Raw genomic sequence first — 22,713 nt, 5'->3', positions numbered from 1 at the left:
ATTAATCCGGAAGAGTGGAAGAGCAGTGGTTGAACAAGAAGACGTTCTGGCAGAGACTAATATCATAGAGTTTGGCTGGATCCCAGCAAAGCGGGAAATTGAAGAAACTGAAGACCTCCTATTTATACCCCATAACTCCGTAAAATAACACACTTATACCCACATTTCCATATATGTTAACATTTTCTTTATCCTTCTCTTGAATATCTGGGATAGTAATAATTGAACTCTGTTTCTCTTTTCAAATTGATAAATATTAAAAATTAGATTTGTTAAGCTATCTTATAGATATAAACAAAAGGGAAAAATTACAGATATATATATATATATATATTTAATATAAAAAAAAGGGGGGGGGTTGATTATATATGAGAATTCAGACCTCTATAAGTATTACTAGATAAAAAAAAAAAAATAGGGTCTGATCATATACAAGAATCGGGAATTGTATCCTACTAATTAATTATTATATAGTGTTTATATTCATAGTACAGTATTATATAGTATTTCATATTTATTTATATTTATTGTAATCTATTCCTATTTATATTTATCATATTTATCTATATTCAATTTTTATTAAGACCTGAACTCAGACTTCATTAACTTATTGTATTTACCTACACCAATACTCTTTACTAGGATTAGAACCTAGAATTTATTAACTTAAAATAATTATTTGTACAATCTATTTATATTACTTATTTTATATTTTTATTTTTTATTTTTATTTTATATTGGATTTCTATACCGCCCTTCTCCCTGAGGACTCAGGGCGGTGTACAGCCAGATTAAAAAACATGCAGAACAAATATTAAAAACAATTAAAAGATATATAAATTTGGCCCAATTAAAACTCATTTACCAATTAAAAACGTTTAAAACATTTAAAAACAGTTAAAAATTTCATCTTAAGCCAGCCCGGCTTGTTTAAATAAATGGGTTTTAAGGGTGCGACAGAAGGCACTGAGGTCTTGGATTCTCCTTATCTCTGGGGGGAGCTGATTCCAGAGGGTGGGAGCCCCCACAGAGAAGGCTCTCCCCCTGGGGGTCACCAGCCTACATTTCTGGCTGATGGCACCCCGAGGAGGCCCTCTCTGTGGGAGCGCACGGGTTGATGGGAGGTCGTTGGTAGCAGCAGGCGGTCTCGAAGATAGCTAGGCCCTATGCCATGGAGCGCTTTAAAGATGATAACCAACACCTTGAAGCGCACCCGGAAGACAACTGGGAGCCAGTGCAGCTCGCGCAGGAGCGGTGTTACATGGGAGCACCATTCTGCTCCCGTCACTACCCGCGCTGCTGCGTTCTGGACCAGCTGGAGCCACCGGGTGCTCCTCAAGGGGAGCCCCATGTAGAGAGCGTTGCAATAGTCAAGGCGAGAGGTGACGAGGGCGTGAGTGACTGTGCACAGGGAATCCCGATCAAGAAAGGGCCGCAACTGGCGAATCAGGCGAACCTGACAAAAGGTCCCCCTGGTTACAGCCGTCAGATGTTCCTCCAAGGACAGCTGCATATCCAGGAGGACTCCCAGATTGCGAGCCCTCTCTGTGGGGGCCAATGATTCGCCCCCAATAGTCAGTGATGGAGTCAACTGACTATATCGGGATGCCGGGAGCCACAGCCACTCAGTCTTGGAAGGGTTGAGCTTGAGCCTGTTCCTCCCCATCCAGATCCGTACAGCCTCCAGGCACTGGGACATCACTTCAAGGGCATCGTTGGGGTGGCCTGGGGTGGAGATGTACAGCTGGGTGTCATCAGCGTACTGGTGGTATCTCACCCCAAAGCCACGGATGATCTCACCCAGCGGCTTCACATAAATGTTGAACAGGAGAGGCGAGAGGACCGATCCCTGCGGCACTCCACAAATGAGAGGCCTCGAGGTCGACCTCTGCCCCCCTGCCAACACAAACTGCGACCGGTCGGAGAGAAAGGAGGAGAACCACCGCAACACGGTGCCTCCCACCCCCAACTCTTCCAGCCGGTGCAGCATGGTACCATGGTCGATGGTATCAAAAGCCGCTGAGAGGTCTAACAGGACCAGAACAGAGGAACAACCCCTGTCCCGAGCCCTCCAGAGATCATCAACCAACGCGACCAATGCCGTTTCTGTGCTGTGCCCAGACCTGAAACCCGACTGGAACGGATCTAGATAAGATGTTTCCTCCAGGAATTGCGGAAACTGTCGTGCGACCACACTCTCAACAACCTTCGCCATAAAGCGAAGGTTGGAGACAGGACAATAGTTGGCCAATATTGCCGGATCCAGGGACGGCTTCTTGAGGAGAGGCCTCACCACCGCCTCTTTCAAGGCGGTGGGGAAGTAACCCTCACTCAACGAAGCGTTGATAACACCCTGGAGCCAGCCTCGTGTAACCTCCCGGGAAGCCAGTACCAACCAGGAGGGACACGGGTCCAGTAAACATGTGGCCGCACTAAGTCTCCCCAAAATCCTGTCCACATCATCAGGAGTCACAGCATCAAACTCCTCCCAGATAACATTCTCAAGACTATTCCTCGTCACCCTGCCCTGATCTACCCAGTCAGAGTCCAAATCCCCCCGGATCTGGGCGATTTTGTCATACAGGTATTGTCCGAAATCCTCCGCCCTGCCTTCTAAGGGATCCTCCCGCACTCCCGGATGGAGCAGGGCGCGGGTCACCCTAAACAGGGCGGCCAGACGATTCCCTGATGACGCAATAGAGGCGGAAAAGTAGTTAGACTTTGCCGTCTCTATCGCCACTAGGTAGGCCTTAATATGCGACCTTACCAGTGTTCGATCAGATTCAGCGAGACTGGCCCTCCAACCGCTCTCCAGGCGTCTTTTCCGGCGCTTCATTTCCCTCAGCTCCTCAGTAAACCAAGGAGCCGCACGGGATCGGCATCGGGTCAGAGGCCGCAAAGGCACAACTCGGTCCAAGGCCCCACCAGCCGCCCGATCCCAGGCGGCTACCAGGTCCTCGGCCGAGTCATGTGCTAGATCCTCAGGAAATGGCCCAAGCTCCGTCTGGAACCTATCAGGATCCATCAGGCACTTGGGGTGGATCCATCTAATTGGATCCGCCTCCCTGCGGCGAGGGGTCGCGGTTCGAAGATCTAGGCGAAGGAGTGAGTGGTCAGACCGTGACAAGGGTTCCATGTCTATATCCCCTATAACAAGACCACTCAACCACTGGCCAGAGACAAAAATCAGATCCAGAGTGTGACCTCCCCTGTGAGTAGGGCCATGAACTAACTGGGTCAGGTCCATGGCCGTCATGGAAGCCATGAACTCCCGAGCCACCTCAGACGCTTCACCGACGGATGGCAAGTTGAAATCACCCATGACTAGAAGCCTGGGTGTATCTACTGCCACCGTGGCTATCACGTCGAGTAGCTCAGGTAGGGCTGTTGCCACGCGGCAGGGAGCCAGGTACGTAAGCAACAAGCCCATCTGAACCCCACGGCCCCACCTCACAAGGAGGGACTCACATCCGGCTATCTGAGGCACAGCGGTCTCCCTCGGATCCAGATCCTCGTTAATAATAACCGCCACCCCCCCGCCCCTCCCCTGAGCCCTCGGCTGAGGGTTAAGAGTGAATTTAGACCTTTATAAGTGATTAATTGATTAGGATTGATATTCTGTTTAATCTATTTAGAGGAGAACTATATAATTTTAATTACATAATTATATAATTAGTGACTGTTAATCGCTGGAAAGTGTATAGTAGTCTACCACAGTAACTTAGAAACTTAGAACTTACTATTAAGTGGGAATTATTGAGAGTGTAGGGAGGACCAACAAAGGAGTGAAATAAAGATATAAGAAAGCTCCTCAGAGAAAAAGTGGCTAGGGCCACTGGATGAGAATCTGGAGAAAGATAGAGGAGATATTAAAAGACCAAAAATCGGTCCTGAAAGATATGGCAAGTTTGACCTCCACAATTGCGAAAACCGGTAAAAAAGCGACATCTATACCTACCCTAGCAATGTCTTCCCCAGCTACCCAGAAATCAGTGGAAGGTCTTCAGAAACTAGACAAACCCCCTGCAACTCCTACATTGCAAACGGTGCAAACATCCCTTCAGTCAATCCAAGAAACAATGCTTGCGATGCAAGAAAAACTCTTGAATAGCCACTCTGAACTAAAATCAGATATCCATGCTCTTGATTTTAAAATGAACGAAATCCAAAATGCTATTGCTAGTAACGAAAACAGAATTCTAAAAGCAGAACAAAGAATTGAAAAAAACGAGAAAAAACTGGACACAGTGGACCAAACCTTGTCGGCACAAAATAAAGAAACAGAAGATGCGCTGATCCAACTTGAGATGGATAAGGCCTCGTTTTACTTGCGTTTCCAGAACATCTCGGAGGAAAAAGAGGAGGACTTAGGTGATAAGATGGCGGAATTGATTGCAGAAACTCTGCAGCAAGATAAGCAGGAAATAATTCGTGAGATTGACGAGGTGTACAGAGTCCAGACGAATTACGTAAGAAGGAACAGACTCCCCAGGGAGGTCCATGTGCGTTTTGCTAGGAAAAAAGTTAGGGACATCCTGTATAACATAGCCCGGGAGGAAAAAATTACCTATGGAGGAAAAGAAATTAATATTCTGAAACAAATTCCGAGAAGAGTGAGGGAAAGGAGGAAAAATTATAGGTTCTTGACAAACCATCTAAACAGGAGGAATATAATTTTCAGGTGGCTTTTGCCAGAAGGATTGCAAATTTCCTGGCAAGGGAGGAAAATAAGAATTGACTGTCTAAGTGATGCTCAGGACTTTTTAGAACAACTAAGGGGAGGAGAGGAGGAACAAACTAGTAAGGAGGATAACGAGATAGTAAATACGGAAGAAGAGATATCCCAAGAGCAAATTACTAGAGAAGATATAGAAGAGGAGAAGAAAAAGGAGGATACTGAGGAAAGAGGAAAAAAATCAAGACCAGTGAGAGCCGTAACTTTAAAAGGCAAATAAGAACAAGAGACTAGAAATTAATTTTAGAAATGAACGATACTAAGATCATATCGGTAAACGCGAACGGTTTAAACGATTACAAAAAAAGAAGGATAATATTGTCAAAATTGGCGAAACAAAACCCTGATATTATCTGCATCCAAGAAGTTCATATAAAAAAAGATGAGGCTGATTATCTAAATTATTGTAAATTTGGTAAAGTATTCTCCTCATTAGCTGAGAAAAGAAAAAGTGGGGTCGCCATCTATGTTAAGAAAGGAATAATGGCAGAATGCAAATATAAAGATGGAAAAGGGAGAATACTTATAGTTGAAATAACGAGAGGCAATGCTAGGCTGTTATTGGTAGGGGTTTATGCACCGAATAAAAGACAAGGGAAATTCTACAGGAAATTGCAGGAACAGTTGGCAAATTGGGCACATCTTGAAATATGTATGCTAGGGGATTTTAATGGAATTGTGGATCCAAAGCTTGACTATAAGAGCGATACAACAAAAAAGAATAAAAGATCTCCCCTACCAAAGACTTTCTTGACTTAATAGATGAGATAAATTTAATTGACATGTGGCGTACCTTACATCCCCAGGACAGACAATTTACATTTTATTCCATCCCACAGAACTCCTGGTCCCGAATTGATATGGTTTGGGCTACCAGAAAATTGGCTTTAGAAATTAAGAAAGTTAATATAGGCTCTAATACTTGGGCAGATCATAAGCTCCTAGAAATCAGTTGGTCCCACGATATGAAGAAAATACAACAGAGATGGAGTTTAAGGACCAATCTCTTAAACGAAAAAGAGTTTACACTAAAATTGAATGAAGAAATCAAACGCTTCTTCTTAGAAAATGGGAATCGAGAGACAGCCAAAGAAGTGGTGTGGGACACTATGAAGGCGTATGTCAGGGGAATAGCTATTTCATACACTGCCTTTAAAAATAAGGAAAAAAGAAAGAGTAGAGAAGAACTTACTCAAAAATTATTACAAACTGAGGCCGAATTACAGCAACGACCGGGAGACGAGGCGACGAAACAACAGTGGTTGATGTTGAGACACCGATTGAATTTATTGGACCAGGAGGAGATGGCTCAAAAAATAAGAAGATCTAAGCATTATTGTTTCGAGAATGCTAACAAGTCGGGGAGATGGTTGGCGTATAAATTAAAAAAAGAGAAGGAAAAAAACCAAATACTAGCTTTAGAAGACCCGCAGGGCATCTTGTTGACAAAGGAAGAAGATAAATTAGAAAGTATAAGAAAATTTTATGAGTGTCTTTACAAAAACGAAGGAATTGAGCTAAATAAGGTTGAACAGTATTTGTTGGAAGCCAACCTCCCTCAAATTTCGGAAGAAGAAAAGGAAATGTTAAACGAAAAGATCACCATAGAGGAGTTAAGATCTGCCTTATCTAAAACAAAGAAGAATAAACCCCAGGCCCTGACGGTCTCCCTGGGGAACTATATCAAAAATTTGATGATGCCCTGAAATTGGAACTGCTAGAAATTTTAAATGATGTTATTGCTGGTATAACAATCCCAGACTCCTGGAGGGAAGCCTATCTGACGATCATTCTGAAAGAAGGTGCCGACCCGAAACAGATTTCCAACTATAGACCCATCTCACTGCTCAACGCAGATTATAAATTATTTATGACTATAATTGCGGAGAGATTTAAGAAAATTCTAAACCGATGGATACACAAGGATCAAAATGGTTTTCTCCCTGGGAGACAGATTAGAGACAACTTGAGAACAGTCTTAAATACTATTGAATACTATGAACAACACCCTGGAAAACAGATGGCTTTAATGTTTGTTGATGCCCAAAAGGCATTCGACAATTTAAACTGGACCTTCATGATAAATCAAATAGATTTAATGGGATTTGGGACTAACTTTAGGAGGATGATAAAGAATATCTATCATAATCAGAGGGCAAACATACTAGTGAATGGAGACAGAACTCGGACATTTCAGATCCAAAGAGGAGTCAGGCAGGGATGTCCCTTATCCCCCTTACTTTACATTCTAGCACTAGAGGTCCTGCTTAGAAAGATTAGAGCAAATGAAGATATCAAAGGCCTAAAGATTAGGAAGGAAATATTTAAAACCCAGGCTTTTGCGGACGACGTCGCCTTTATAATTGAAGACCCATTAGACACCGGCTCAAAATTAATGCAGGAAGTCCAGAACTATGGAGAAGTCGCGGGCCTTAAACTTAATAAGAACAAAACTAAAATAATCGTGAAAAATATGACAAACCTACAAATGAAAGAATTAGAAGATCTATTAGGCCTCCAGGTAGTTAAGAAAATAAAATATTTGGGAATATGGATTACCGCAAGACTATCTTCATTAAAAGATGATAATTATATTCCCCTATTGCAGAAAATCAATCAAGACCTTGATAGGTGGAGGAGACTTAAATTGTCCCTGACTGGGAAAATTGCGGCGATCAAAATGAATATTTTACCAAAATTTCTATTCCTATTTCAAAATATACCGGTATCATTGGATAAAAAATTCTTCCTAGATTTGAACAAATATATCAGGAATTTCCTGTGGGAGGGTAAGAAATCAAGGATCTCTCTTAAGACACTTCAAGGGAAAAGAAATTTGGGAGGGTTTGGGCTCCCTGATTGGGAATTATACCAAAAGGCGGCAAAAATAATTTGGATAAAGGAGTGGATTAAATTACAAGAAGGGAGAACTCTGACACTAGAAGGACATGACCTCCATGAAGGATGGCACGCTTACCTCTGGGATATAAAGGATAGGAGGAAAACGTATTTTCATAAACATAAAATAAGAGAGACATTGATTTGTACGTGGCTGGAAATTAGACAGAAGATATATACCAAGGTTCCTAGTTGGTTGTCGATTATAGAAGCTCTAGTGGCCCCAAATAGGAGAGGAAACTATAAACTGGGCACATATAAGGATATCTTGGACGAAGAAGGGAAGCTCAAACCTTTGGAAGCATTGAGGGACCAGGGGTTCAATCTGGATTGGTGGAACTATCTCCAAATTAAATCTAGATTTCAAGAAGATAGAGATAGAAGGGGTATTGAAATGAAATATGGATATTTTGACAAAATTATTTGGGGTCCAGAAAAGAAAATGCTATCCAAAATTTATAACTTTATATTAGATGAGGATAGAGTGGAGACGATAGCCAAAAAACAGTTAAGCATTTGGGAGAAAAACTTAGGATATGCCCTCAATTTCAATGACTGGGAGACAGCTTGGAACAGGAATCTCAAAATAACAAAATCAGCAACATTCAGGGAAAACCACTACAAAATGCTGCATAGGTGGTATCTAGCCCCGGACAGGCTGGCTAAAATATTCCCAAACTCTTCTGCTTTATGCTGGAAATGTGGAAAAACGGTCGGCACCTTTTATCATCTTTGGTGGACCTGTCCTGAGACCAAAAAGTTTTGGTTAAAGATCCGACTCTGGCTCTCTGAAATAATGGGACAGGAGATAGTCCTGGCCCCGGAATCTTTTCTCTTAGGTATGACGGAAGATGGTCTCAACAATAATAAAACCCATTTGGCAATCCAAATTATTACTGCGGCTAGAATAGCCTTTGCGAAACTTTGGAAATCTAAATCTACCCCCTCTGAGGAAACATTAATAAATAAAATCCTAGAGTGCGCAGAGATGGCTAAACTGACAAACGAGCTAAAAAATGAAGAAAATTCAAAGCACTATGAAGTATGGGGAATTTGGTATAACTGGTTAAAGAATAGGATAAAAGTATGATAATAGGCTATAGTTGCTTAAACACCAGAAATGGACTCAATTGTATAGAAATGTAGAGAATTATATAGTATTGTATAATATAATGTATAGTGATAGTTATGGATGGAATCCATCCAATATTTGACTTATGAAATGTGTATACACCGTACCCCGGATCAAGATTGAGATTGTATTTTGTCTTTTTAAATACTAGAAAACTCAATAAAGTATATTAAAAAATAAATAAATAAATAAATTATCTTTCAACTGAAGAAGGAGTTGGAAAAGTGCACATGAATGTGACAGAATAAATAATATTTTGGAATAAAAAAAAATATATATTGCCAAGAAATACTGATCAAGGATCATGAGAATTATCATCCAAAATTCTGAAGAACCCAGCATTAGAAAAGCTGATCCGGTATATTCCTTTTGAAAAACCAATAAATGCTATGTAATTTCTAGATTCTGTATAAGAATTAATGGGATATTCAATGTTTTGTTTAATGAATCTTGCAATATTTCCTGTTCAGAAATAATCATCATTCAAGGCTGTTGACACTGACAATAATAAAAAATACAGAAATGCAAAATACAAAAAAGAGCAAATTGAGGCAATTTATGTTTTATTATTATAAAACATAATAATGGATAATCTCTTAGTTTAAGAATGCATAATTTTATTGCATAACCTATTCTTAGCAAACTTAATAGCATTTAACATGATCAAAGCAAAGAAAATAAAAATCTAGTATGTAAAAAATAATGAATTTAAAAAGTTAACAATAAACATGATGGGTATTCATTCAAAACTAAGCAAACTAAATTAAGGGCCAATACACACACACTGGAATAAGATTGATATATTTATGAAATGTTAGCAAAATCAAAGTCATCTGTACCTCTGTGCGGACCTTGTTCCACAAAGTGGAAGTAGCTACTAAAAAGAATTGTCAATCCTTGCCCCATGGACCACATGAGGAACATGAACCTAAGTAGGCCTATTTTTTATTTTTCTCCTACAACAGGAGAGAATTCCATTCTGGCAAGTTGCTGCCTGATATATCCCATGATGTTTTTTAAAGATAATGACCAGTATTTTAAATTGAATATTCAAAATTTGAATATTCAAATTGAGTATATTGAGTATTTGAATCTCAGACGCCAACTGGCAACTTAAGCAGTGACCTCAAATTAGATTTTATTCTAGCCTGATGAAATTGACCCCTAAGGAGTAAAGCTTATGTATTTTGTTCCTGCTGTAGTTTCCACGTTGTATTGTGGGGAAAATATTTCGACTTCAAACATGTATATTCCAATAAGTAAATAGGCACTAAGAATTTTCTTTGTGAAGAAATATTTGGAGAGAGAATGTAAAGGCAAAGGGCAACCAATTTAGAATATGCTGTAAGGAAATGTTACTTCCCCTGGAGTATATAAAATAAAGATGTTCAGATGTTGATTCTGGTTTAATTTGCTACAAAAATATCCCTTATTAAATTAATGTAATCCAAGCTATTAAAAGACAGCTCACAATATTTAATAGATTAATTCTGTTAAGTTAATAAAAGAATTAACATTCAAACCTAACACTATTTTATTGGAAGGCAAGATCCTACTGTTAGATGGATTAAAATCAGTTTGAGAAAATGATTTACAAATGGCCATTGAGAAAGAGGATTTGGATTTATGTTTCAGTTTCCAAGATTTCAGTTTTACATCCTCTGCCCAAATTAGAAAAAAATTACATCAAAAACACTATAATGTATATGACTGATGAAACTGGTATATATGGCTAAAAATTGGAATAACTGCAATGAAAAATAAGCTATGTTTATTTATTAAGAATCACTGCATTATAAATTATTACTTTATTCTTTCAGTGAAAAAACTGCTCAGTCTCAAGAAAAAGACAAAAATGGACAGCCACTTCTCCTCCTTAAAGGATCAACTATTAGTGTTCGCAGTTTTGGGCAGCTGTCTCATTTACTTTCTTTTGCTGGGAAAAAAAGACTAAAAGAAGCACAGGCATGTCTTGAAGGTATTCTGTATACTCTTTCTCTGGATATTTCTGAATTACATGATAATTAAGATGCCTGTTCCCAGTTCTTGCCTTGTTTGGCCTTGTTCTATTTCAATAATTAGTTCAGAAGGAGAATTTGTTGCTACTCAAACCTAGGCGAGGTAATTTATCATGATTCAAAATCAGAAATAGGCTAAATAATGCTAAAATTAGGTGTTTTACAACTAATGGGATAATGTTCCATTCAAATTCATATTTATTTGTAATTAACCAAGACCTTCAATAACTCAATCTGAGTTTTTTATGTAATGTGAATTACTTATAGCCAATAGAGATCCTATTGTGAAAATTCTTGGCCCTGGATATGGAACAATTGAAGGAGAGGATTTGTCCATGCTTCGTTTACTAGACAAAATTAAAAAGGATGATACATCAGACAATGAAATTAAAATGAAAATTTCCCTACTACTTCAGCAATTGGATATGCAGTTGCTCAACAGCTCGCTGAAACAGATATCACAGTGAGTCTATTTCAGATAGTATTTGTTTATCTAAAATGAATTATGCCCTCTCAGAGGGCAAATCTTATATTTTTACATTTTTAAAAATAAGATTTATTTTTGCATTTACAGTATTAACTGAAAATTCAAATAATTTCCAATAATTTGAAAAGGAAATGTAATAGAAAATAATTTTGAATTTGGAGCTTCTGCACTTTACTCTTCAAATATTGTCACATACAGGCTTTCATCTGAGAATAAATTAAGAAAGTACATATAAAGATTTCTGTCTTGCCCCTTTGCCTTCCTCACAAGTAATTTGGGGACATTGGGTGCTATCATAGACAATTAGTCAGAGGAAAAATGGAAGGTTGTCAGAAAACAGGAAATCGTTTTTCCAAAATGTCATATGTTAACCTGAAGTCTAAGCCTAATTTTTGGTAGTTTCCTCTTTGCCCAACAGCCTTGCCTATTCTTTCCCAAACCAAATGGTCCAGTTTTATGTATGAGAATTTCTGCCTTAAAGCTAATTAGCCAAGCAGTTAATACTCTTTCTGTGGAATATGGAATTGCTTTGAAAAAGAAACCCAGCATATTCTTTGATTGAATCTTTAAATATTGTTAGAATGTAATTAATTTATTCTAATTACAGAGAAGTGAGATTAACACCAGCTGCTGTGAAAAATGAAGTAGAATTGCTTAAGCATTTCTGTGGACCAATGGAAGATGCAGTCCTTGAATCACTAGACTATATATCAGGTTCAAATTGTGTTTTTTTTATTCTTACCATTTTTTAAAAATTGTATATTAAATATATATATATATATATATATATATATATATATATATATATATATATATATATATATATATATATATATATATATATATATATATATATATATAAGCGAAACCCACTCATGCATTAATCACGAAATCTCCAGAACCGTAAAGCCTACAAACTTGAAATTTGCCACGTATGTTCCTCTTGGCTTCTAGGTGCTCACTAAGAAAGGATTTTTCAAAATGACCATCAGAGCATTAGTATTTCCTATATTATTATAACACATTCTGGTGCTAATTAGTTAGATGTTCTACTCCCCTTCCCAACTTGAAAATAACTCTGGAGAGAATAGGATAGCATAGGACAGGCTTCTGTGGAGAGAAGGGGTTAGAAAGCCTGAGGAAGAGAAGGGTATAGGAGAGGAGAGGATCTATGGGGCCAAGCCTGAGGGAAAGAAGGGGAGAGGCTTCTATGGGCAAGCCTGAGGGAGAGAAGGGAAGAGGAGAGTATCTATGGGACCAAGCCTGAGGGAGAGAAGGGGAGAGGAGACTATCTATGGGGCCAGCCTGAGGGAGAGAAGGGGAGAGGAGAGGGTCTCTGGGGCCAGCCTGAGGGAGAGAAGGGGAGAGATCTATTGGCCCAGCCTGAGGGAGAGAAGGGGATAGGAGAGGATCTATGGGGACAGCCTGAGGGAGAGAAGGAGAGAGGAGAGGATCTATGGGGACAGCCTGAGGGAGAGAAGGGGATACGAGAGGATCTATGGGGCCAGCCTGAGGGAGAGAAGGGGAGAGGAGAGGGTCTATGGGTCCAGCCTGAGAGAGAGAAGGGGAGAGGAGCACTGGTGGGTCTGCCCGGTTCCGCCGAGCCGGTAGCCATGACGATATGATGTCACTGAACCGGCTCTGCCCCACCGCCCTCCCACCCCCCGTGTTATTCTTACCTTTTATTTGGCCCCACCCCCAATCTGTTGCTGCCTCCTGAGTCCCAGCTGATGGGCTATAAGGAAAAAAATTGTTTAAATTCTTGCCGTGGGGCTTCAAAGGGCCGCTCTACAGCTGATCAGTGGTAAAAGGCAGTTTGGTGGTAGACTGGTGCCTCCAAAAACAAATGAGTAGACCAGTGCCTGCAAAAATAAATGGGTAAACCAGTGCCTGCAAAAATACATGAGTAGATCAGTGCCTGCAAAAATAAATGGGTAGACCAGTGCCTGCAAAAATACATGAGTAGACCAGTGCCTGTAAAAATAAATGGGTAGACTGGTACAGCTCTGCAAGCAGTTAAAAGCCTGGTAGACTTCAAAACAGCTGCATTTCCCTTACCTCTGCTAAATCCTAAAGAATTGTCACATTACCATCAAGCCATGCCCACAAAATAAGCCATGCCCACAGAACCGATAATAAAAAATTTTAGAACGAGTTTTAAATTTTAGCTCACTTAGGGCTGTAAAGCACTGTGAAGCAGTATGTAAATCTAACTGCTGTTGTTATTGCTATAATCCATAATATAAACTAGGAAAACTTTACAGACAATGTAAATGTAAATTTAATGGGCTCTATATTTCCATGGATCCCCGGGCCTGACAACTTCACCCAGTATCTTTTATATGGTTAATGTTAAATAGGAGCAGACAGAATACCAAGCCTGGTGGCATGTCACATAGTAGGGGTAAGGGAATAATCTGTCATTGCCAATAAATACTGACTGGAACCTGCCTCAAAGGAAGAGAAGCAACATAATACGGTGCTGCCCACTTCCAGCTCCCAAGGCTGCTTGAGATAGATACCATGATTGATATATCAAAAGCTGCTGAGAGGTCATCCTTGAGCAAGGATAGATGCATGACCTCTATCTTGTTCTCATTAGAGGTCATCAAAAAATACAATTAATACTGTCTCTGACCCATGCCCAGTTCTGAAACCTAATTGAAAGGGCTGAAATAATTAGCCTCATCCAGAATTCTCTGAAACTTTTGTGCCACCATCTTCTCAGCAACCTTCCCTAAAATAAGAACATTGGATACTGGACGAAGGTTGTTCAGTATGGTGGAATCTAATCATGGCTTCTTGAGGAGAGGACGAGCTAACACCTCTTTGAGGGTCGGAGGAACAACTACCTGTCTTAAAGAAGAATTCACCATCTCCAACCACAATTCATTAGCTTAGCAGCCTTATCCAGTCAGGAAGTATATAGATCTAATGAGCAGGTAGTTGAGCTCACAACAAATGTAAATCTAATAAATAATTAGTTCTCCCTTTTTTACTTGTAAACTTAGTCTCATTTTTTTCATTCTTTTTCTTAACATCCTTGAAAAGAACTTGCAGATTCATTATATTTTCAGTTATCAATACAGTTTCATCAGTATAGCACAGTTTATTAAATGTTTCTTCCTTCAGTATTAAAACCACCCTCATATCTTCCCTAATATGGCACCAGACCTAGAGATAGTGCTGGCATACCAACTGCCTCATTCAGCAACCATTTAAAGTTACAATAAAAATAACTTTATGACCATTACCCTCATTTATGACTTTTGAAGCATTTCTCAGGCACATGACCACCATTACAGTCAGTATGCACTGTTCTGTGCCTGATATATTGTTTTTCTTGTGATTCCCTCTTTGCAGAATAGAGAGATTGGAGAGGAAGGGATAACAAAAGAATAACACAATGGGGAATACACCAGTCTGTTTGAATAGAGTGTGCTGCTCATGGCTGCTGGTACCAGCACTTGATTTCATTGTGCATTCCCTATTGTATGCCTGCTTAATCTCTTGTAATCTCTTCCTCTCCAATGAATCCAAATGGTACAATCATTAATTCCTTTCTTGTTAATTTTCCCAGGGCCAGAGTGAGCATTCTAAAGGTTGGGGGAGTGGGGAGGAAAGTACAATTACATTCACTGGATTTCCCCCTTAGTGACAATTTTGGTCAACGATGAAGTTGCTGGTCCCAATTGTAGTCTCTAAGTGAGGATTATCTATAGATGCTTCATGCTCAGGCTTGGTATATTACCTATTTTACTTGATATTGTTAATTTTTATTCTGCAGGGTCTTAAATTGTTGATGACTTTTTTACCATTTTTTAACATGTATCTTAGAATCAGTGTTAACTTTTGACAACTGCCTAGACAACTCACTGCAGTTGCAACTCACTCACTTGCAACTTTTTGCAAGATTTCAGAAGTTGTTTGCCATTGCTTCCTTCCTAGAGTTGACTGAGAGTGATTGGCCAAAGTCATCAAGTTGATTTAGTGCCTAAGGTGGAACTGGAATTCATAGTCTTATAGTTTCTATCCTACTGCCTTAACCACTACATCAAATTGGCTCTTTTTTACTAATCTGCACTGACTGAATATGAAATGTTTCATTTGCACTAACATCACAGTGGAAGTTGATTTACTACCTTTTTTCCCTCTGTCGGGTAAATTAAAGTGGACTAAAACATTGCTCTTGTTTTTTCAGACTATGAATTCTTCAATGGATGTCGCGCCCCACCTTGGAGACAAGTACATGGGGAAATTTGTTATTTGTCAATTAAACCACGTGACACAGATGTTATGTTTGTTACTTGTAGCACAGCAGGAATATTCTTAAATGGAGTAAGTAATTAAAGCAAAGCATCGTGGTATTTATTTCAGAGATTGGGTCTATGATCTAAATAAATGTTTGCTTGCTTACTGATTAAAACTGTTGGGCTAATTGGAAGTCAATAACATAAATACTTTTCTTTTAATAAGATATTCAAATGCATAATTATCTTAATCTTCAATTTTTGCACCCAAATAATTTTCTGGTGGTCCTGTGCACCTACATTCTTTTTTTTTTTTTTTTTATATACTTTATTGATTTTTTTTTTTTTAAGGCAAATAAAATATAATAGCAATTTTGTTTGACATCGGATTCGCAGTGTTTATACATATATACATGAAAAAAATATCTGGTGTCATTTATACTATACATTTCTAATTAATTTCCGCACCTTTAACTCCTTCCTTGATTCTATCATTTATCCATTCGTACCATCTTCCCCATATCATATCGTAATCTGAGTTTTCATCATCACTTATCTCGTATGTTAATTTACTTGTCTCTGCACACTCTAATATTTTGCTAATTATAAGGTCATCTGGTGGTAGGTCTTTCTTTTTCCAGTATTGAGCGTACGCCAGTCTGGCAGCTGTAGTTATGTGTATTAGGAGGTGGACCTTTTCCTTTCCATGCCCTTTCTTTACCATTCCCAGGAGAAATATTTCTGGGTTCAAATCAATTTCTTCTTTGAGTATGTCTTTCAACCATCTCTGAATTTTGCTCCAGTATCTTTTGGCTTCGGGGCATGTCCACCACATATGAAAGAAGGTGCCCTGACCATGACCGCATTTCCAACAACTTGGGTGTACATTGGGGAACATCTGTGCTAATCTTGCAGGTGCTAAGTGCCACCTATGAAGCATTTTGTAATGATTTTCCTTGTACGTGGCTGCTCTAGTTAATTTATAGTTTTTATTCCACGCCTCTTCCCATTCGTTGAAGTTCAAACTATGTCCGATATTTCTCTCCCACGCTCTCAATTGGTTTCTGATTATGTCCTCATCTCTATCCTCATCTAATAAGTAATTATACAGCTTGGCCAACGCTTTTTTTCCTGGTCCCATCAGAATTTTGTCTAATCCGTTGTATCCTAATTCTAAACCAAATTCATCCTTGTCTTTCTGGTATCTTGATTTTATTTGCATGTAAGTCCACCAATCTAGAATTATGTCTTGGTCTCTCAGGACATCATTTGATTTAAGGTTTCCCCCTCCGTCGAGGATGTCTTTGTATCTGCACAGTTTCTCCATTCCCCACCTGTTGGGATAAATCAATGCCTCTACCGTAGAGAGCCAATTTGGGACTTTTGTATAATATCTCTGTCTAATCCCCGCCCACGTTTGTATTAGGGAGTCCCTGATTTTATGCCTGTGGAAGTAGGTTTTCTTTTTCTTATCTTTATCCCATAAATACGCACCTACATTCTATTCCTGCTGTTCCTTTATATACTGATATATGTAATTTTTTTTTTTTTTTTTTTTTTTTTTTTTTTTTTAATTTGATTTATATGCCGCCCTTCTCCGGAGACTCAGGGCGGCTTACAATGCGTTAAGCAATAGCCTTCATTCTTTTGTATATTTTTATACAAAGTCAGCTTATTGCCCCCACAAACTGGGTCCTCATTTCACCTACCTTAGAAAGGATGGAAGGCTGAGTCAACCTTGAGCCTTGGAGAGATTCGAACCAGCAGAAATTGCAGGCAGCTGTGTTAATGACAGGGTGCACTAAACCACTGTACTATCAAGGCTCTTATTCATTTTAATTATGAATTAGAATACAAATTGTTTTCTTTTATTGTAGAATAAAAGTCATTGTGAACTGGATCACCATTATGCATATAGAGAAATAACACAAGACATTTTTAATATAATGAGCTATAATGCTGCTGAAAGAAATAAGGATTATAATTATATAATAGTATTGAAACAGAAGAAAATAAATAATAAATAAATTTATTGAAATATAAATAATATTGAAATCAATGTGATAGCTTCACTCACTCTAAATTTTAAGAGATGTTTCAAAATAGAATGGATTGAACCAACTTAAATCATGCCAGAGGTGAAGATTGCAATATGTAAACCACCTGGAAATAAATTCCATTAAACTCCGTATGACTTACCTAGAAATGAGTATAGCTCTGTGTTTCTGAGAAATGTGTGGAACAGTTGAAAATTATATAAAACTTGGTTTTCTTATAGGGAAGGAGCAATGAGAGAGATGAAATTGATTATGAGAGGAAGAGTGACATATATAAAGATCTTGTCACATTTTTAAGAGAACGATCAGCAGCATTTGTAGATAATATGGTTAAACAGGTATGCATTTCTTGTTATTATACTTCTAGTTCTCATCTATACTTGAAAGCTCACATATCTAAGTTATTTTTATGTGATTTTGTATCTTATTTTGGTTTGGTCTGTTTATGCAATATATATTTATACATGCACACATACTGTACAATCACACATTGGACAAGTTCACACATATTAAGTCACAGTCTGTTGGTTTATTATGTTGTGTGAATGTTGGATTAAATGCAGGAAGACTTAGGTTATAGTCTATCCTCATCAATGGAACTCACAGAGTGACTTTAGGTCAGTGATTCTTTCTCAGACCTCATATAAGGTTGTGGGGAAAATCTCTGTTGAGAGATTAGAATAGAATAGAATAACAGAGTTGTAAGGGATCTTGGAAGTCTTCTAGTCCAATCCCCTGCTCAGGCAGGAAACTCTATATCATTTCAGACAAATGGTTGTCCAATCTCTTCTTTAAAACTTTCAGTATTGGAGAATTCACAATTTCTGGAAGCAAGTTGTTCCACTGGTTAATTGTTCTAACTGTCAGGAAATTTCTTCTTAGTTCTAGGTTGCTTCTCTCTTTGATTAATTTCCATCCATTGCTTCTTGTCCTGCCCTCAGGTGCTTTGAGAATAGTTTGACTCCTTCTTCTTTGTGGCAACCCCAGAGATATTGGAACACTGTTATCAGATCACCCCTAGTCTTTCTTTTCATTAAACTAGACATACCCAATTCCAGCCGTTTATATGTTGTTTATATGTTTTAGCCACCAGTACCTAATCATCTTTGTTGCTCTTCTCTGCACTCTTTCTAGAGTCTCAACATCTTTTTTATATCGTGGTGATCAAAACTGTATGCAGTATTTCAAGTGTAGCCTTACCAAGGCATTATAAAGTGGTATCAACACACTTCATATGATCTTGTTCTATCCTTCTGTTAATGCAGCATAGAACTGTGTTGGCTCTTTTGGTAGCTGTAGCACACTGCTGGCTTATATTTAAGTGATTGTCCACTAGGACTCCAAGATCTCTCTCACAGTTCCTACTATTGAGCGAGCTCCCGCCTATACTGTACCTGTATGCATTTGGTTTTTCTTGCCTAAATGTAGAACCTTATTTTTTACCATTGAATTTAATTTTGTTAGGTAGTGCCTAATGTTCAAGTCTGTCAAGATCCTTCTGAATCTTAAGCCTATCTTCTGGAGTGTTGGCTATTCCTGCAAATTTAATGAGTTCCCCATCTATCCCCTCATCCAAATCATTGATGAAGATGTTGAAGAGTACTGAGCCTAAAACAAAGCCTTAGGGTACTCCACTGCATACTTCCCTCCATGTAGGTGCAGTTTCATTGAGGACTACTTGTTGAGTACGGTTGAGAGCCAGTTACAAATCCATCTGGCAGTGATGTTGTCTAACCCACATTTTTATGTTATCAAGTAGTAGATTGTGGTCTACTTTATCAAATGCCTGGCTGAAATCCAAATAAATTATATCCACAGCATTCCTCTGGTTCACTAATTTTGTCACCTTGTCAAAGAATGCAATAAGATTTGTCTGGCATGATCTGTTTTTGACGAATCCATGTTGGCTTTTTGGTTATGACTTTGTTTGCCTCTAGGTGCTCATTGATTCATTGTTTGATAATCTTTTTCAGAATCTTCCCAGGTATTGAAGTCAGGCTGATAGGGCTGTAGTTTCCTGGATCTATTTCCCTCCCCTCCCTTGTTTTTTTGAAAATGAGAACTATATCAGCTCTTTTCCAGTCATCTGGTAGTCCCTGGAGTTCCAGGGAACTGTGTGTACTTGGATTCAGTACCCCCCAAAATGGCATGTAAATTCAATAAAGCATTGTTAAACAACTATGGCTCAATGCAACATGTAAGTCCACCGACAGGTTCTTTGACTAAGTTCTTTTGGTGATTTACAGTATATATGAAGACAAATTTTAATTATATCAGGAGCATTGCCCAGAATTGTTAGATCTGGCTGATACTTATATTCTGCTAAAGAAATATACCTTTTTAATGGTTTGAATCATTGTTATATTATAGACTGCCTTATTTGTGCTTTCCTAAACATGAACGCACTGATCAAAAATTATATTTCAAAATTTATTTAGATGATCTAATGCTGAACTAAGTCACTTAGAAGTGAGAATAGAGCAGATAATATAAGATATTCTGAAAAGCTTTATAGAAAATTGGAACTTTTTTGATGATGAAAATCATTGGTAAATACAATCCTCATTTCACTGTCAATAGCCAAATGTAACAAAGTATTTCGAATGAAATTATTAGGAATCAGTTTTTAAATATTTTATCTATAATTTTTTTTCATTTGTGCATGAACCATAAAAAATATATATGGCTGGTTCAGGAATTTATCTATAAGTCTGGAATTTTGCCAGTAAATTTATTTCCTAGATCCTTAACACACTTATTTGGAAGCTGTTTTGATTTTAATGGAACTTATTTCCAAGCTTAGGACTGCAGCAGTTGGCAAAAAGTCTCTGCTCATCTTTCTACACATGTTTTTCCTTTAAGCAGTAGTATAATTTTAAAGCAGGAAAATATCATATTTTAACAAAAAAGGTCAACTGTCTTTGACAATGCTTTAAATAATCAGAACCATTCCTCTTTCTAACTTCATCTCTTATTATTTGAATAAAAAGAATATTCATTGTTTTTCAGTTTTCTTTTGATTTCAACATTAGGGGTACTTCAAACTGACACAGCACGTATGGCTGTTGCAATGTTGCAGCTCTAGGATTTTAATATTGCTGGCAAATCAGAATAATATTTTTAATAAAATATAGCAGCTATATGGCATTTATGGCAAATCATTCTCGCAGAAGGCTGCGGAGTGGGTCAGGAGTGGGATGATCCAGTTGGTCTGGCCAGTCATTGAGTCGAATAGTTTTGGCCACGCCTCCTCGTGCCTCCGTCGCCTCCAGTTTTATTTGACTCAGTGATCTGACCAGACAGAATTTTGAGTCTTCTCACTCCTGACACACTGTCAACATTAATTTTTCTTAAAATTGAAGATTGAGGTTTCTGCGCTGTGCGAGCTGGCCACTTCAGTTTTAGGCTGAAAACGCCACCGCTGCTGCTGCTGCCCGCCCGCTCCACAGCTGATTGGCGCTAGTGCTCCCATCGCTTCGCCGCTTGCATTAAGTGACGGCTATTTTTGCAGCACCAGCAGGCGATTCGTTTCCTCAGCGGTTCCCTCAGCCGATAGCTGCTGGAATCTCACCAGCGGTGGCCATTATCGCGCCTCCTATATCGCGCCAACGGTCGCCATTTTGAATTGATGTTTTCGGCGGCCATTTCTTTGTAGCGCAATCTCGAAGGCTGTCACACTCCTACAAAGGAGTTCAACCCATATCAAGGGGTTCTTACCTTGCTGTTGTTGGCGGCCAACGTAGCCTTTCGAGCTGGGAGGTCAAGCCTTATTCCGGAGTGGCCATTTCAAGGCACGGTGAGTAGAATCACCGTGGGCGGCCACCTTGCTTCCTTTGGGGCGGCCATTTTGTTACCACATCTCCATCTCAGGCAGCCATTTTAAACAAAAAAAAATTAAATTGCAATTCTGCCACTGCAGTTTGCTTTCGGGCATTCATCAGCCCCTCTGGTACAGGTGTGTCCAGATACCTGGAGAAGCCGTCAGTTGTTCATCAGGAGCACAGGCTTTTGTCCTCGCCCTTTTAGCCAGCATCTCAATGGTGGAATGGTCATCTGCTAACAATACTGAGACCAGCCGCAAGGCCACATCAAAGTCTACTTCCAGCAAAAAATCTCAATCGCAGACTGAAATTAAAGACCTCCAATGTTGCCAAAGGGCACTGGAACAACAATATTTGCAAGCAGAAAGGGATAGAGCTGATCTTGAAACTTCCACTGCAAGTGCCCGCTTTGGTTCTATTGACCCGGACGCTGATGATAACCTTGACCTCTCCAGAGCTTTGTCCCCAGAGAGAACTGACCAGCAATGTTCTGATTCTCCACCTTCCAAGAACCAGAATAAAGGGGACCTCTTCGCTTGCGCAATTACCCCTCAGGAACCACCGGCACCACCGCCTGCCCAGCGTTCTAACTCGCTGGAATTGCAAGATCTGCCGGAGGCGGTCCAAAATCTGATTGCCAGGGCCATCTCACATGGCATTGCTGCGGGCATCCAGGAACACTGCTCAGTTTCTGCGGTTTTGGAAAGCCTTCATTCACAACACACCCGAGTTTCGCCTTCTGCCAGGCTCACTGGATCCCCTGATAGGTCCCCAACGAGATCTAGCGGCAGCGCTGACCTCGGCCTGGATGAGGAGCCACAGAGAGATAATGATCTCTCTGATGACGAAGGTGCTTCCCTGGATGTTCCGGCCTTCACGGGCCTTTTTCCTCAGGGACTCTTCAAGTCACTGCTGCACAAGGTAAAGGTCACTTCAGGCCTATTGGATCCCATTACTGATTCTGCTTCAACTTCAACCGGCCACAGAATCTTCTCCGAACCAGTTGCCAAACAACTTTTCATCCCGGCACCCAAACTGTTTATGGACATGGTCCGAAACCAATGGGCCAATCCGTCATCTCTTCCTATGCCCAGCGGCACTGACTGTCGCAATTACAATATGGAGCCTTCGCTGACACCATTCTACAGGTATCCTCTGTGGATGGCCCTGTGGCTGCCCTTTCCTCTCCTTCCCCCTATATCTTGGATGACACGTCTGAGGGCCTTAAGCCTGAGGACAGGAAATTTGAACTGTCCTTTAAGAAGTCACATCAGGCTTCAGCCTGGGCAATACAGGCCGCGACTGCAGGCTCTTT

General features: G+C 39.5%; 1 protein-coding gene and 1 long non-coding RNA gene across 3 annotated transcripts in view; one reads left to right on the top strand and one right to left on the bottom strand.

Annotated features, from left to right (window-relative positions):
- The window catches only part of ODAD2 (outer dynein arm docking complex subunit 2), a 106,585-nt gene that overhangs the window by 3,184 nt on the left and 80,688 nt on the right, over positions 1–22,713 (top strand). For both annotated transcript variants that reach the window (XM_087892907.1, XM_034402375.3), the window contains exons 3-7: positions 10,586–10,743; positions 11,051–11,246; positions 11,878–11,984; positions 15,472–15,608; positions 17,799–17,915. In XM_087892907.1, coding sequence (XP_087749033.1) covers positions 10,586–10,743; positions 11,051–11,246; positions 11,878–11,984; positions 15,472–15,608; positions 17,799–17,915 — 715 coding nt within the window. The remainder of the gene's footprint in view (positions 1–10,585; positions 10,744–11,050; positions 11,247–11,877; positions 11,985–15,471; positions 15,609–17,798; positions 17,916–22,713) is intronic.
- LOC148114367 (uncharacterized) overlaps positions 1–22,713 on the bottom strand; it is a 43,672-nt gene that overhangs the window by 4,314 nt on the left and 16,645 nt on the right. The gene's annotated exons all lie outside the window — the stretch shown is intronic.

The sequence above is a fragment of the Pantherophis guttatus genome, chromosome 4, assembly GCF_059756535.1.
Source record: "Pantherophis guttatus breed Tessera chromosome 4, ASM5975653v1, whole genome shotgun sequence".
In the NCBI taxonomy this organism is placed as follows: domain Eukaryota; kingdom Metazoa; phylum Chordata; class Lepidosauria; order Squamata; family Colubridae; genus Pantherophis; species Pantherophis guttatus.
The sequence above is the reverse complement of the archived record's forward strand: the minus strand, read 5'-3'. Positions and strand labels throughout refer to the sequence as shown.